Below are 12171 nucleotides of genomic sequence, written 5' to 3'. Positions count from 1 at the left end.
GATTCACACTCTTTCAACTGTGCAGCTTCATCAATAACAACGATGCTGAACTCTTTAGGCTTAAAGTTATCATCCAGATTTCAAGAGTGAAGTGAATACAGAATTACAGATTACTGGGCGGCAATGGAATGACCAGCACCCTTCTGTAAGCAAAACTTCAGTGCTTATCACTCCCTAAGAATCATCGAATGATCAATTCTTCACTAATGTTGCTGATCTTGAATTTCGTTCCTAACTTAATGTACATGATAGATGACATGTTGGCATTGTTGATTATTAATTTTTACTATTCAATAGAAAGAAAAATTCAGACATAGGTAACTCGTATTGAGCCCTTGAGCTGATTTTTTGGCCTAAACAAGATCCATTGCTATGTCACACATTTTGTTAAGTTGGAATCCAGTTTCAGTTTCTATCACTCCACTAACTCTGCTTCGAAAATGCACATAGCTCTGCTTCAAGCACCCAGCAATCACTAATAAAAACTGATAAGTAGTTCCTGAAGATAATCTGGTTTTGATACATACATAAAGTTATCAACATTCCTACATAAGAAAATTCATTGCGGTTGCCCTTTTTGTTTGCTTGGGTTGCAGATGTAGAAGCCGAGACTGCATCAGGTTGTGGACACTAGGATGTAGACACATTGGCTTTTCAGATTTCCTCACCTCTACTCTGACCGTCTTCAGTATCAAACTGCTCATCAGTTTCTCCCACCAAGCTGGAGTTTAAAGAGCTCTTCCCTGCATCGATATCATTTGCAGAAAGTACACCACCACAAAGAGTATTACCTCCAGCTTCAACAAATCCAATTCGACCTGGTGCAACTTGAATGGCTGGTGGTTTAGGAAACATTATTCTGAATAGGTCATCCTTGGACTGAATGGCCTTCATGTCAACAAAGATGGCATCTGGGCATACGAACCTTGAACAATCAAACCCAAAACTAGCAATTACCAAAGTATTGTGAATCTTCTTGAGAGCTACTGCAAGCACTTCCACATTTATATTCAGAAAATTGTTCCTCCTCCGCCTCTTAAGGGTGTCGTAAAATTCCCATGGAAGTTGTTCAGTGATGTAGCTCCTTCCCAGCATATCATAGAGTACATCCAAGCATATTCCAAAGTTCACACAAAGCAAACATAGCAGAAAGACCAATCTTGGCACGAGTAGTGAATAACAGGTCTTCCAATCTGCATTAGACTTTTTAATCCATTCAACCAGATTTGCCTTGTTACAAAGGCATTCGGTAACCACATTTCTAACAAAAGGAAGGATGCCTTCTATAGATGGTTGCACATGAGTATCTTCATCCTGGTACATCAGCCATTCAGTGAAACAAGAACTTGTGGTGATAACATAACCTCGACATTGAGAAGCCCAAATCAGAAGACGCTCCACAAGATACAAGAAGCAACCAGGTGATATGTAGTCTTCAACAACCCTCCAGTTTGCATTATAAGTTTCAACTAAAGCCTCATATAATAGCCACATATCAGACACCTCTCTAGGTTTCTCACTGGTACTTCCAGGTTCAGTACTCGTACAGTGGTTCTCAATAAAGTCCTTCCATGGTGGATTGGAGTCCAACTTTTTCACAAGCTTCTTACATAGTTCAAAATTCAGCTTACCAGACCCGAGAATGGTCATTGCGATCCTTCCAATTTGACCATAAGACAGCTCGTTCTTTGAGCTGATGTATTCAACTATAACTTGATTCAGCACATTCTTTGAAGCATCAGTTCTTCTGAGAGAAATCATATTCTCTCTAAATGATTTCCTCCAATCCAAAGGAAACATGCAAGCAACAAACCTTTCAGTTGAGAAAGTTACAAATTTCTGCAGTGCCTTGGCTTCTTGAGGCCTTTTCTTCAAACATTTGGAATTCAAGAGATATACCGCAACATCATAGATGAAGGTAAGAGCCCTGCTCTGGAAGAATGTTGAATCAGAACTCTTGATAGAGAACTTGAAAAGCTCATCAAGCTTTTCCAAAACCTTAATGCCTACAGCAAGCAGTTCTGAACTCCAATATTTCTGAGCAGCTGAAATAAGCTGGCGAACATCAATGGAGACCAACTTCCCATGACTTCGGAAAAAACTTTTGTCCACATCTCTAACCCAATCAGCATCAGGGAAGAGTAAAACGTACACAGGATTCATTTGATTAGATAACCTCCATACTCCCAAGTAGTTGAAACAAAACTTTTGATAACTTCTGTTTACATTAACATTTTGGGTTTCAAGGCATCCTAGACATTCAATCACGAGAACAATCTTGTCCTTCCAAAAGTTCCAGAAGTAAACTAGTGATTCGATGGAAACCTGATTCTGGGATATCATGTCTTCAGAATGCTTCACAAAATCACTGATCAATTCTTTTTCCCACAAATACTTATCAGTCCTTAGAGAAAAATGGGAATCCAAAATTTTTTGAGCAGATAACAATTCACCTACAATACTTGCGTGTCTCTGAGAAGCCTTCATTTGATGTTTCAACACAGCCAAGTTATCCTCCCCATTCAATAAAATATCAACCTCAGTGCAAACCAACTCATAAAAGTCGTCTGTCTCATTCTTGGCAACTGACTTGGTTTTTTTCAAAAGAGCTTCCTGTTGTGCAAACTTCTTCATGGGCCAGCCCTTGCTGCCAGATGACCAAAGAGAGCTGGCAAGTACATAGAATAGGATATGCATTGAGGCATCTTTGAATTCACCTGCCTTTCCAAGATAATCGGATTTAAGTAGAATTTCTCCCTTAATCTGTGCAATCTCCGCAGCTTCCAAATAGTTTCCAAATTGATCTTCCAGCAAAAGAAGTTCATCAAGGCTACCTAAACTCTTCAAAAAATTCCGCATCAATGATATAGACTGGAAGGCTTTTACAAATTTCATCATGGATCTGTTATCTTTCTTCTTATGATAGTGGCGGGCACAGCCCTCTAGAAATTTTTGTTCCATATTATGTATCCCCTCTCCTCCTCTAGTTAAAGAATTGTTCTCGACTGCATGCCTCTTCCAATAATCGATGTATTCCAAACCTCTATCAAATAATTTTCCTTTGGCACAGACAGAGAGACACTCTAAGAAAAAATTGCCTTTAGCATACACATCTGCAGCATCCTCATAGCATCCTGCTAGAGTGAAACATTCAGCGGCTCTTTCCAATTCGCCACATTTCTCAAAATAAATCCTGGCTGCACCAATAGAATTGAGAAAATGAATTTCATAGATATTTCATCGCTAATTGGGAGCACATACACAAACAGGAAGCAAAAAAATTGAAGATTCAAGTCTAACAGATGATAGATCAAACAAAATCACAGAAACGACATCACCATTTCACCCTAATATAATTGCTTGTAGACAAAGGTAAAATGACGTAAAATAGGCATACCTGCTCTTTCATACTCTCCCAAATCAGAAAAACATCTTGCAGCAGAATCAGCCTTCCCTATAGCATCAAATATTTCAGCAGCTTTCCTAAGAATAGAATTAGCCTCTTCAGGATTTGACATTCGCATACGGTCAGCAATTGCTTTAAGGCCAGCAGCTTTGGACCTTTGTTCCCAATAAGTGTCACCAGATCTTTTAAAGCACATTGTGGCCATCTCGTAGTTATTCTCACGATATAGCTACAAGATACATATAGAACAAGTGAGAAATAGTACTGAAAATAGTGGCATGTTGCTTAAAAATATATCATGAATACTAGTGAGTAGTGAGACAAGTGTGGTATATTGAGTATACTGCAATATCAACTCTTTTCATAGTTTATATCTCTTCTTTAGAAGTACTATTTTCCTAAACTGTTAAATATAAAGACTGAGCACACCTTAATCCCACGGGATCTCCACTCCTCTGTGCTGCTTGCAACTTGCATGGCTTGTGCAAGTGAATCATCAAGTTGCCTAACTTGCACAAGACATTTCTTCTTCCAATAGTCAAACATGGGTTTCGAAATCTCCTCTACAGTTTCACAAATCCACAATCTCTGTCTGGTGCGAGTAACAGCAACATATAATTGCTTCAATTCAGAGCATAATATGTTGTGTTTCGCTTCACTGAAACTTGGAAATTTCTTAGGTAATGTAGAGTCGAGTAAATCTTGTTCCTTCATGTAATCATAAATAACCTTCCATTGATTTTTTGAAGGAGATGAGCCGAAAAAGTTGTACAAGAGTACATCCTGCAAAGACAATATACAAATGTCAGAAATAAACCAAAAACATATATAGATTTCAAAGACATGTCAAGATCCAGCTAATTGAATATCACAATCAAATATTAGTGCAGCACAAAACAATTCAAATTCTGTTGTAGAACCAATATCAACAAAAAAGTAATTCCCTAGGAAAATTATGTTTGAAAATAAATTAAAGAAGAAAAGAGATATAGAAGAAGAATTAATCCACTGCAGAAGCATTTTTAAAAACAGAATTAAATTTAAATCAATGGTAAAAACTTCTGTGCCATTAAAAGTTAAATATATGAGCATATATTTGTGATCACCTGAAACTCAAGGCCCTTGCACTCAACTATGGTAAGGACAAGAGCATGCTTCCCAACAACATTGGAAATTTCTCTTCGAGTACTATCATCTCGCACCAATATCACCTGCTCTGCACCAAAGCCAACTATATTTCTACTATTTCCAAATATTTTGATGATTGCATTTTCATTTTCTCCAGATTCAAGCACAACAGGAGCTTCCCCATAAATCACACTGCTTTCTGGTTTTAAAACATCAATTGAAAGAGGAAAAAAGCGATATAGTAATTCAATAATGCTCTGCGATAACTTCAATATACCAGAATGGGTACGGAAGTTTTGAGTCAAATGATATATTTCAGAAATTTGGCCTTTTCCTTTTCTTTCATCTTGCTTATTGCTTCTTGACTCCAGCACAAACTTCTTGTAGAACAGATGTCGTATATCTTGGAACCTAAAATCAATACCCCTGGCAATTGTTTGTGCTGTATCACCAGAAAAAACAAATCCCTCATCAACATTGTTGCACATATGTTTGAACAAAGCAATTTGACTCATTGTGAGATCTTGAACCTCATCAATATAAATAAAATCCATCTGATCACCCACATATTTCTCATGCTTGAGTCGACGTTGAAGATCATTTACAAAATCAGCCAGATCAAATTCACCATTTCCCATCTTCTTTTTTTCATAATCTTGAAATATCTCATATATCTGTTCTCTCTTTTGCTTGCTTAAATTAGAAGCTCGACCCTCTGACAATTTAACATAATCCTCCCGGCTGAGCTTCCCATCACATGCTTCTATAGCTCCCAAGCCACCTTTTATATGAGAAATAATCTCTGTAAAGACTCTTGCAACATCAAGGTTCTTAGTTAGCTGAGTATTAAAATGGGGCCAATATGATGAACTAAACCTCTCATAATTGACTTCTTTTGTCCTTATAAAGGCCTGGAACATAACTGATCCCGAATTTCTAAATTGGCTGTGAGGAAGTGATGCATTGCAGAACCTTGCAAAGTATGAGTTACTCAATGTTCCATCAAGCATCATCAGGAACTTATAGAATGTTATCACAAGAGGGTAAGAGCTCGAAGAAATATCATGAAATGAATCTTGGATATCCTTGAATTGGGATTCCTCCTCATCAAAATCAACTATATCAATCAAACTTCTTTCAGCTGAGTCACTTCCACCACATGCAAAACTGCAAACATAGAAACATGATGCAGAAAAATTTAGATATCAGAAGTCAGGACAGAAAGAGCATCTTGTACAAGCGAGTACATCAGCATTGCTTATCTAGCAAAGCAGGTACTAAAGCAGAATAATGTTAGTAGAAGAATAAAATGGTGCATCAAACTTCAAACAAAAATAGTGCCATCCAAGATATAACAGAAATACAAATTTTTCTTTACCCAAAATTCTTTTTTTTTCCCTCACCCATAAGAATAATAGTGCAATCAAATCCATAATCTGTGTATGGTTTATAAGACAAGAATCACTGTGTAATGATTTACAACATAATACTTATAATCACATTAAATATCTTTTCAATGAGTAGTCTTCTCACCTTTTCAAACGTGTAACATGTTGCTTGATGGCAAAACATAGCTTAGGACTCACTGTAACGAAAAGCTGGCGTAGAATTTTCCCTTCAGTAGTTGCAGGACTTTGCTCATCATTGTTATTTTCAGTACCATAGCATCCCTGCACAGCCAAATGGTGCCATTGTTCTCTTTGGAATAACTTCATGGTTAAGACGGTGGTCTTCCCAGTACCTGACCGTCCAACTATAAAAGAACTTCTATGATGAAGTATAATCTCCCTTTCTTGGTCTGTAACTTCAAATGGAAGATCCAATTCTCTACCCTCACAGTCAGAGAGCAAGTGGTTCACCACACCGGATGATAAAGAGTAAAATTTCATTAGCAACAAACTCTCGCTGACCTGTGAGTTCTCAACATAACTTCTGCCATCAGAAGTGTCACCAACAAAATCTCTCTTGGTTTCAGTGACACTAAGATCCTTAAACTGGGAAAATTCCAGAGAAAGTGGCCAGCTCTGTGGAACTTCTAAATCACTGGTCACAAATGAGAACCAAAGATATCAATCAGTAACTTGTTTTAAAGTTCAAAATATGAAGAGATGGATTTCAAGATTATTATGACAAATATACAACATACCCCTCAAGATATTTCTCCTTGCAAAGATTAATAAAATCATCTGTATATCTGTTTAGAACAGTCTCCAGGCGATATTCCAACTTTGGGATATCCTCCAGGGGCAATATGTCCCAGACCTTTAATATTTGAATGTATCTCATATCCTTTGCAATGTCTGTTGTGCAAACAATATCCTTTGCAATGTCTGTTGTGCAAACAATATATAGAGATTTAACCTTAAATTTCCTCAAGATTAGTGAAGAGCTACTACAACTTGTCTCTACATTGCGCTTCCTAGGTCTCCAGCCAGTTGAAAGCTTCAGTAGAAGGTTTAGTACTGACTTCTTCAAAGAGGCTGACGTCAGTTTCTTGAATGACTTCAAAAAGTTATCACTAAAAAGCACCTGTGTATAACCAAATAGTCCAAAGTCAGAAAAAATATGGACCATGTGCCATTGTATGAAATTCTTGGAAATTAAAGAGTAAAACAGAGAATGAAGAAACAAATAACACCAAGTCCTTTACCTTCCATCTGGCATTTTTGAAAAGTATGCTGTCGGCATTGAGCAAATCATCCAATTGGTCCAACTCTTTCTTTACGTCTACTATGGCCTTGGCCAAATCCTTGTCTTGATCAGCATTAAAGAAGCATTCACGACTTTTGGCATCAAGAACCAAGGCCTTCCAAACAGAATCACTACTGCATAGAGTTTTTTCGTTGCCCAAAATCCAGAGACAGTGCCTAAAGTCATCAGAGGATCAATAGGTATTTCCACAAAACTTATTGATGAGATTAAAAAAGCATACAAATTCAAGCAAAAGTAGACCATACCTAGCCCTTGTGAGAGCAACATTGACTCTTTGAATATTTGAAATAAACTGAAGTGATTGATGGCTGTTGGATCTTACAGTGGACATTATAATTATGTCGTCTTCCCCACCCTGGAACCCGTCAACTGTATTTACCTTCACTTTAAAGCCATCAAGATTGTCATACTTCTGTCTAAGATTTTCCTGAATTGCCACTACTTGAGCAGCATAGGGAGATACCACACCAACACTGAGTTTCTGTTTTGAATTCATCCATTCTGTATGCAAGAAAAAGACATAAAAAGAAGATTAAACTCTAAAAGATAATAATTAAGGCACAATGATTTGGCAACACATATTGTGATGTTTGTGACCTCAACCAAGATAGCTTCATGGGTCAAGGCTAGGTAAGGACATGAGAGTTTCGTGACAAGTGCAAAACTAAAATTGGTATAGCGTCTTGTTCTTAGAGATTTAAGACATGAGAAAAAAAAATACATATAATATGCATCGGTCAGGATCATATGACAATGTTTCACTGAAGTTGTGCAGATTTATCCAAAAGGAAAGCCCGCATGCTATAAACTCTTTAATGTTTTTCACACTGTTAACATGCTGATATTCAAGGGAATGTCTAAAAGTATTTGCACACAGCACGGCCATTTGATAAATAAATGTATACAACTGCACTATTATTTAACATAAAAATATAATAAAAATAATCCATTTGGAAACCAAAAACTTGAAAAATACTGAGATAAGACACAAATCCAACATACCTTTGTAAAGATTCCGCAGTACTTTCAAAACAATAGCGACCTCAACCATATTCTTTCGACTATGTCCATCCTCATCCTTCTCCTCTCTTCCATCATTTACATTTATAAAAGAATAAGGACCATATATTGGCCCTGGAAGATAGTGCTTCTCATGGCTTTTTTTTGTGACATTTGGAGCGTCCAGGATCAGGTTATTATAGAAACTAGAATTTGGGAAGAAACTTATTGACGGATGCATTCTGTACTGCATATTTAGAAGGTGTTTTGGGTGACTCATTGTGCTTAACCTCTCAAACAAGCTTCTTGCAAAACCAGCTTCTTGAGAAACCTATAGAAGAAAAAAATTTTAGATAAAAGATGAAGTGCAATAAGAAACACAGGTTATATAATGCTAAAGCTGCAACTTACATTGCTTTTCACCATAGCTGGCAATTGGCATTCATCACCAACAAGAATTACATGTTTTACTCCTGGTAGTTGCAGGGGTATAGTTGACTCACACTCCTTCAATTGTGCAGCTTCATCAATAACCACAAAGGTAAATGGCTCCATTTCCAGTCTATGCAGCTTAAATGAACTAGATGCAGTGCAAAATACTAAGGATGCACCTCGGAAACATAAATCCATTAGATCAGTTCCTTCCCTAAAATCTGGAAGTTGAAGTTTTCTAAGAGAACACTGTAGAGTGCATAAAGCTACAAGGCATTCCTTTTTCTTCATGACAAGAGGAATTGAGTCATCTACATATAACTCAGATACACCCTCAACCTCTGAACAAGAAAAAAGGCCTTCCAATGCTTCTGAACTAACATTACCTTCAAACAACAACATCTCAAAGGAATCAACTAAGAGGATAAGAGAAACCATATCCTTGAATATGTGTTCTGGAATGCAACTTTTGGTCATATGGGTACAGAAGATAGAAATGCAATATCTTAGTGGCAATGCGGTACAGAGAAATCTATTTCTGAAATATTCAAGAAATGTTTTGCACTTCCCCTCGCTAACTCCTGGTTCACTTCTGCGTTCATCATTCACTTCACAAGCACTATTTTGTTCTTCCCCTTCAGTGAGTTCAGTCAACTCTTTGCCCAAGTAAATATTGTAATCACAAACACAATCTTCAAGTAAATTTATCATGGAAGCAAAGCAATGCCTCCAACCAGTTTGTGGTCCTATGCACTCAATGATTTTTTCAATACGGTGACCCAAATATATCTCTTCAATATCTGAACCAACTTTGAGTTTGAGTCGTTCCTTATTCCCAAATAAAAGGATTTTTCCAACTGAACAAAACATTGCATTGGACTCTGCTTCTGTCACCATTTTCAGAAGACGAGAAGCAACTTCAGTTATTGCAACATTTGTTGGGGCACAAATAAGAGTCCTACAATTCATCTTTAACAGAGTAAAAAGCAGAGTAGCGATTGTTTTAGTTTTTCCTGTCCCAGGAGGACCCCATATAAGTTCCACCGAAGACTTTGCACCACAATGCCGCATTCCAAGACAAGCCAAAACTGCCCCAGTTTGGGCCTCATTAAGTCCTGACAATAAATTCTCATCTAACCCCTTCTCCATGATGTCATTATTCTTCTCATAGGAAGGATTTTCCTGAGCCTGTCATCAAGCATAATCTTTTCAGTCAGTTCCAACAATAGATGTCAACATAGAAACATAACTACAGAAGTTCTGCAATTTTAAATGTCAAATGAAACAATTGAGAGAGAGAGAGAGAGAGAGAGAGAGAGAGAGAGAATAAGTGCCAATAACTTGAGTTGTAAAAGTTTAATAAAGTTAAGAAAGATTTTGTTTTCTTTCACTTTAAAAAGGAAGACATTGTAGCCTAAATTATCAAACCATTATTAAGAGATTTGGTTAACTATGAAGAAGTAATGCACTGACAGATTTATATGATCTGTGGCTAGTGTTGCATTACATATTGTATGTTGTATTGTTAGCAGTGTACCATGTTAGTAAATGAAACGGAAAATTTAACCAACAAATTCTAATCTATTAATCCTTCAGGTCTTACCACAGAATCAGAGCATAGAACTTCTTTGATAATTGTTAAATTTCCCAGCATGTGCAATGCTTTGTATATTCTTCCACTGGGGATTAAATTCAACAAGAAAACAACAAACAGTGATCTGCTATCATCGACTTCAAACTCTTTTGAAGACTCGATTTTAAAACAAAGAGAAGTTTCCTCTTCCACATCCTCAACCTCATCCCCATTCTCATCTTTTTTCTGAATTTGTGAGATGTTAGACACAAGATGAGTGACAGATACAAAAGACCATGACCTCCCAGTCAGTTGTAATTCAGAAACAGTTTCAGGTTTAGCATTTGCTAAAATAAAAAGATCCCCAGGCAAAGTTTTGTATGGTTCGTTGCCACGTTCACTGAACCTGTTTCGCCAACAATCAACCTTGATTGTATATTGCTTTGTTCCATATGGCTTGGACTCTTTAAAATCAACTACTTCCGCAAATGGTGCACTGTCAATAGTTTCCATACTGGAATGTAACTGAGCTCGAGTTTCTTCCAATAAAGGATACAGATAAGACCCAAAGTACTGGACAACCGACTGAAATGATTCAGGAATCTTTTCCACCTAGAAAAAACAAAAGCTCAAAATAAGTTCTTAAAGAGAGATCAGTTCTACTTTTTTTATAAATCTGTATAGAACACTTCATCTGCAGATAATATAATCTCAAACAACTTGCATTCAGAGTCCTTCAAAGCATTAAGTCATTAACAAGAACAGAAAATTCACAGTCTTGAGAACCATATAAAATTAAAGCATGCTTGAAAATTAAGTCAATCTTATAATCCAGGGTTTCAAATTATACGTGCTAGTAATTGCCTATAATTAAATAGAATTAAGAAGGCTAGCAATTCAAAATTATTTGCTAAAAGCGTCAACTCGTTTAAAAAGGCTTCCTTTGGCCTGAACAAACTCCAAAAGCTTTAGTGATAATAGTTTCAGAGTTCATAAAAGTTGACTGCACACACAGCCACAATATATTCATCATATTTCATTTGCCCATGTTTGTGGATGGCTACAATTAGATTGTAGTAGAAGAAAAACATAAGAAAGAATCAGTAAAATGAATCAATACCAGGGAAAAGTGTCCTACATTAAACCTTTACTATTTGAATTATTTATTCCAAAAATCACAACAAAATTTTTAGAACAGCAATATAAAGATGGCACCTTTCTTCAATAAATCCACAATGGACCAAGAAACTACCTTGTTCTTGTAAAGATCTTCATTGAAAATATCTTCAAGAGACCAAGAAAACACAGTCTCAGTTAAACCCACCATCAAGCACTATCAGTCTATCACTCAAGTCACTGTACCCTTTCTCTAACATAACCAAATGATTATGAACCCAGTTCTTTCCTCAAAACCCACTTGAAGAGAGCTAAAGATTTTTGATTTCTTCCTCACAAAGCAAGCTACATAGAAAGATAAAAAAAAGAAATGTCAGGAATCTGAAATAGTACTGTACGATCAATGTCACGCGTTGAAAGAAAGAGAGATAAGAAGTAAAAGAAAACCCTATTCAAAAAAGAACAGTAACACCAAAGGTTTCTCGTACAGAATAAGGTCCCAGAATAAAGATGAAAGTTTTCCAAAAGAATTTGTTGATGCTTACTTGCTCAGTACTCCCCTTGACCCATTTGACCTTAAAATGTCTTCTTTTTTATGCTTAAATTGAAAAAAATGAAAATAAAAAAATACAAGTTTAGTCCAACGAGTTTGCTTTCTCTTTTCTGCAGAAGAAAATCGTTGTTTCTTCTAAAAAAATATTTCCTGAAAGTGATCATTATTTCTGATACTTAAACTGAACTGGTCAGTAGCGATTTAGCGAGACGATTATATTATACATGCATGTGTTCTATATGACATTAATTA

At 36.5% G+C, this 12171-nt stretch overlaps 1 protein-coding gene across 1 annotated transcript; it reads right to left on the bottom strand.

The window, feature by feature from the left end:
- Positions 1 to 476: 476 nt before the first annotated feature.
- LOC133721436 (uncharacterized) lies at positions 477 to 12171 on the bottom strand. The gene is made up of 13 exons (XM_062148053.1): positions 11912 to 12171; positions 11503 to 11711; positions 10281 to 10862; positions 8657 to 9865; positions 8249 to 8576; positions 7492 to 7747; positions 7185 to 7401; positions 6681 to 7063; positions 6068 to 6577; positions 4513 to 5701; positions 3836 to 4189; positions 3398 to 3635; positions 477 to 3197 (listed from the first exon to the last, which is right to left on the bottom strand). Exons 2-13 carry the CDS (start codon positions 11575 to 11577, stop codon positions 655 to 657), a joined length of 7884 nt encoding a protein of 2627 aa, XP_062004037.1. The 5' UTR covers positions 11578 to 11711; positions 11912 to 12171; the 3' UTR covers positions 477 to 654.

The sequence above is a fragment of the Rosa rugosa genome, chromosome 7, assembly GCF_958449725.1.
Source record: "Rosa rugosa chromosome 7, drRosRugo1.1, whole genome shotgun sequence".
NCBI lineage: Eukaryota > Viridiplantae > Streptophyta > Magnoliopsida > Rosales > Rosaceae > Rosa > Rosa rugosa.
Note: the sequence above shows the minus strand (reverse complement) of the source record. Positions and strands in the feature narration are given on the sequence as shown.

What these genes read in the sequence shown, in the direction of transcription:
- LOC133721436 (XM_062148053.1), bottom strand. Translation starts at nt 11,577, where the DNA reads ATGGTGGGTTTAACTGAGACTGTGTTTTCTTGGTCTCTTGAAGATATT. An exon ending in ACTGCGGAATCTTTACAAAG is followed by an intron (nt 7,748 to 8,248) that starts GTATGTTGGATT and finishes TCTTGCATACAG; the next exon opens with AATGGATGAATTCAAAACAG. An exon ending in GGGAGAGTATGAAAGAGCAG is followed by an intron (nt 3,198 to 3,397) that starts GTATGCCTATTT and finishes CTATTGGTGCAG; the next exon opens with CCAGGATTTATTTTGAGAAA.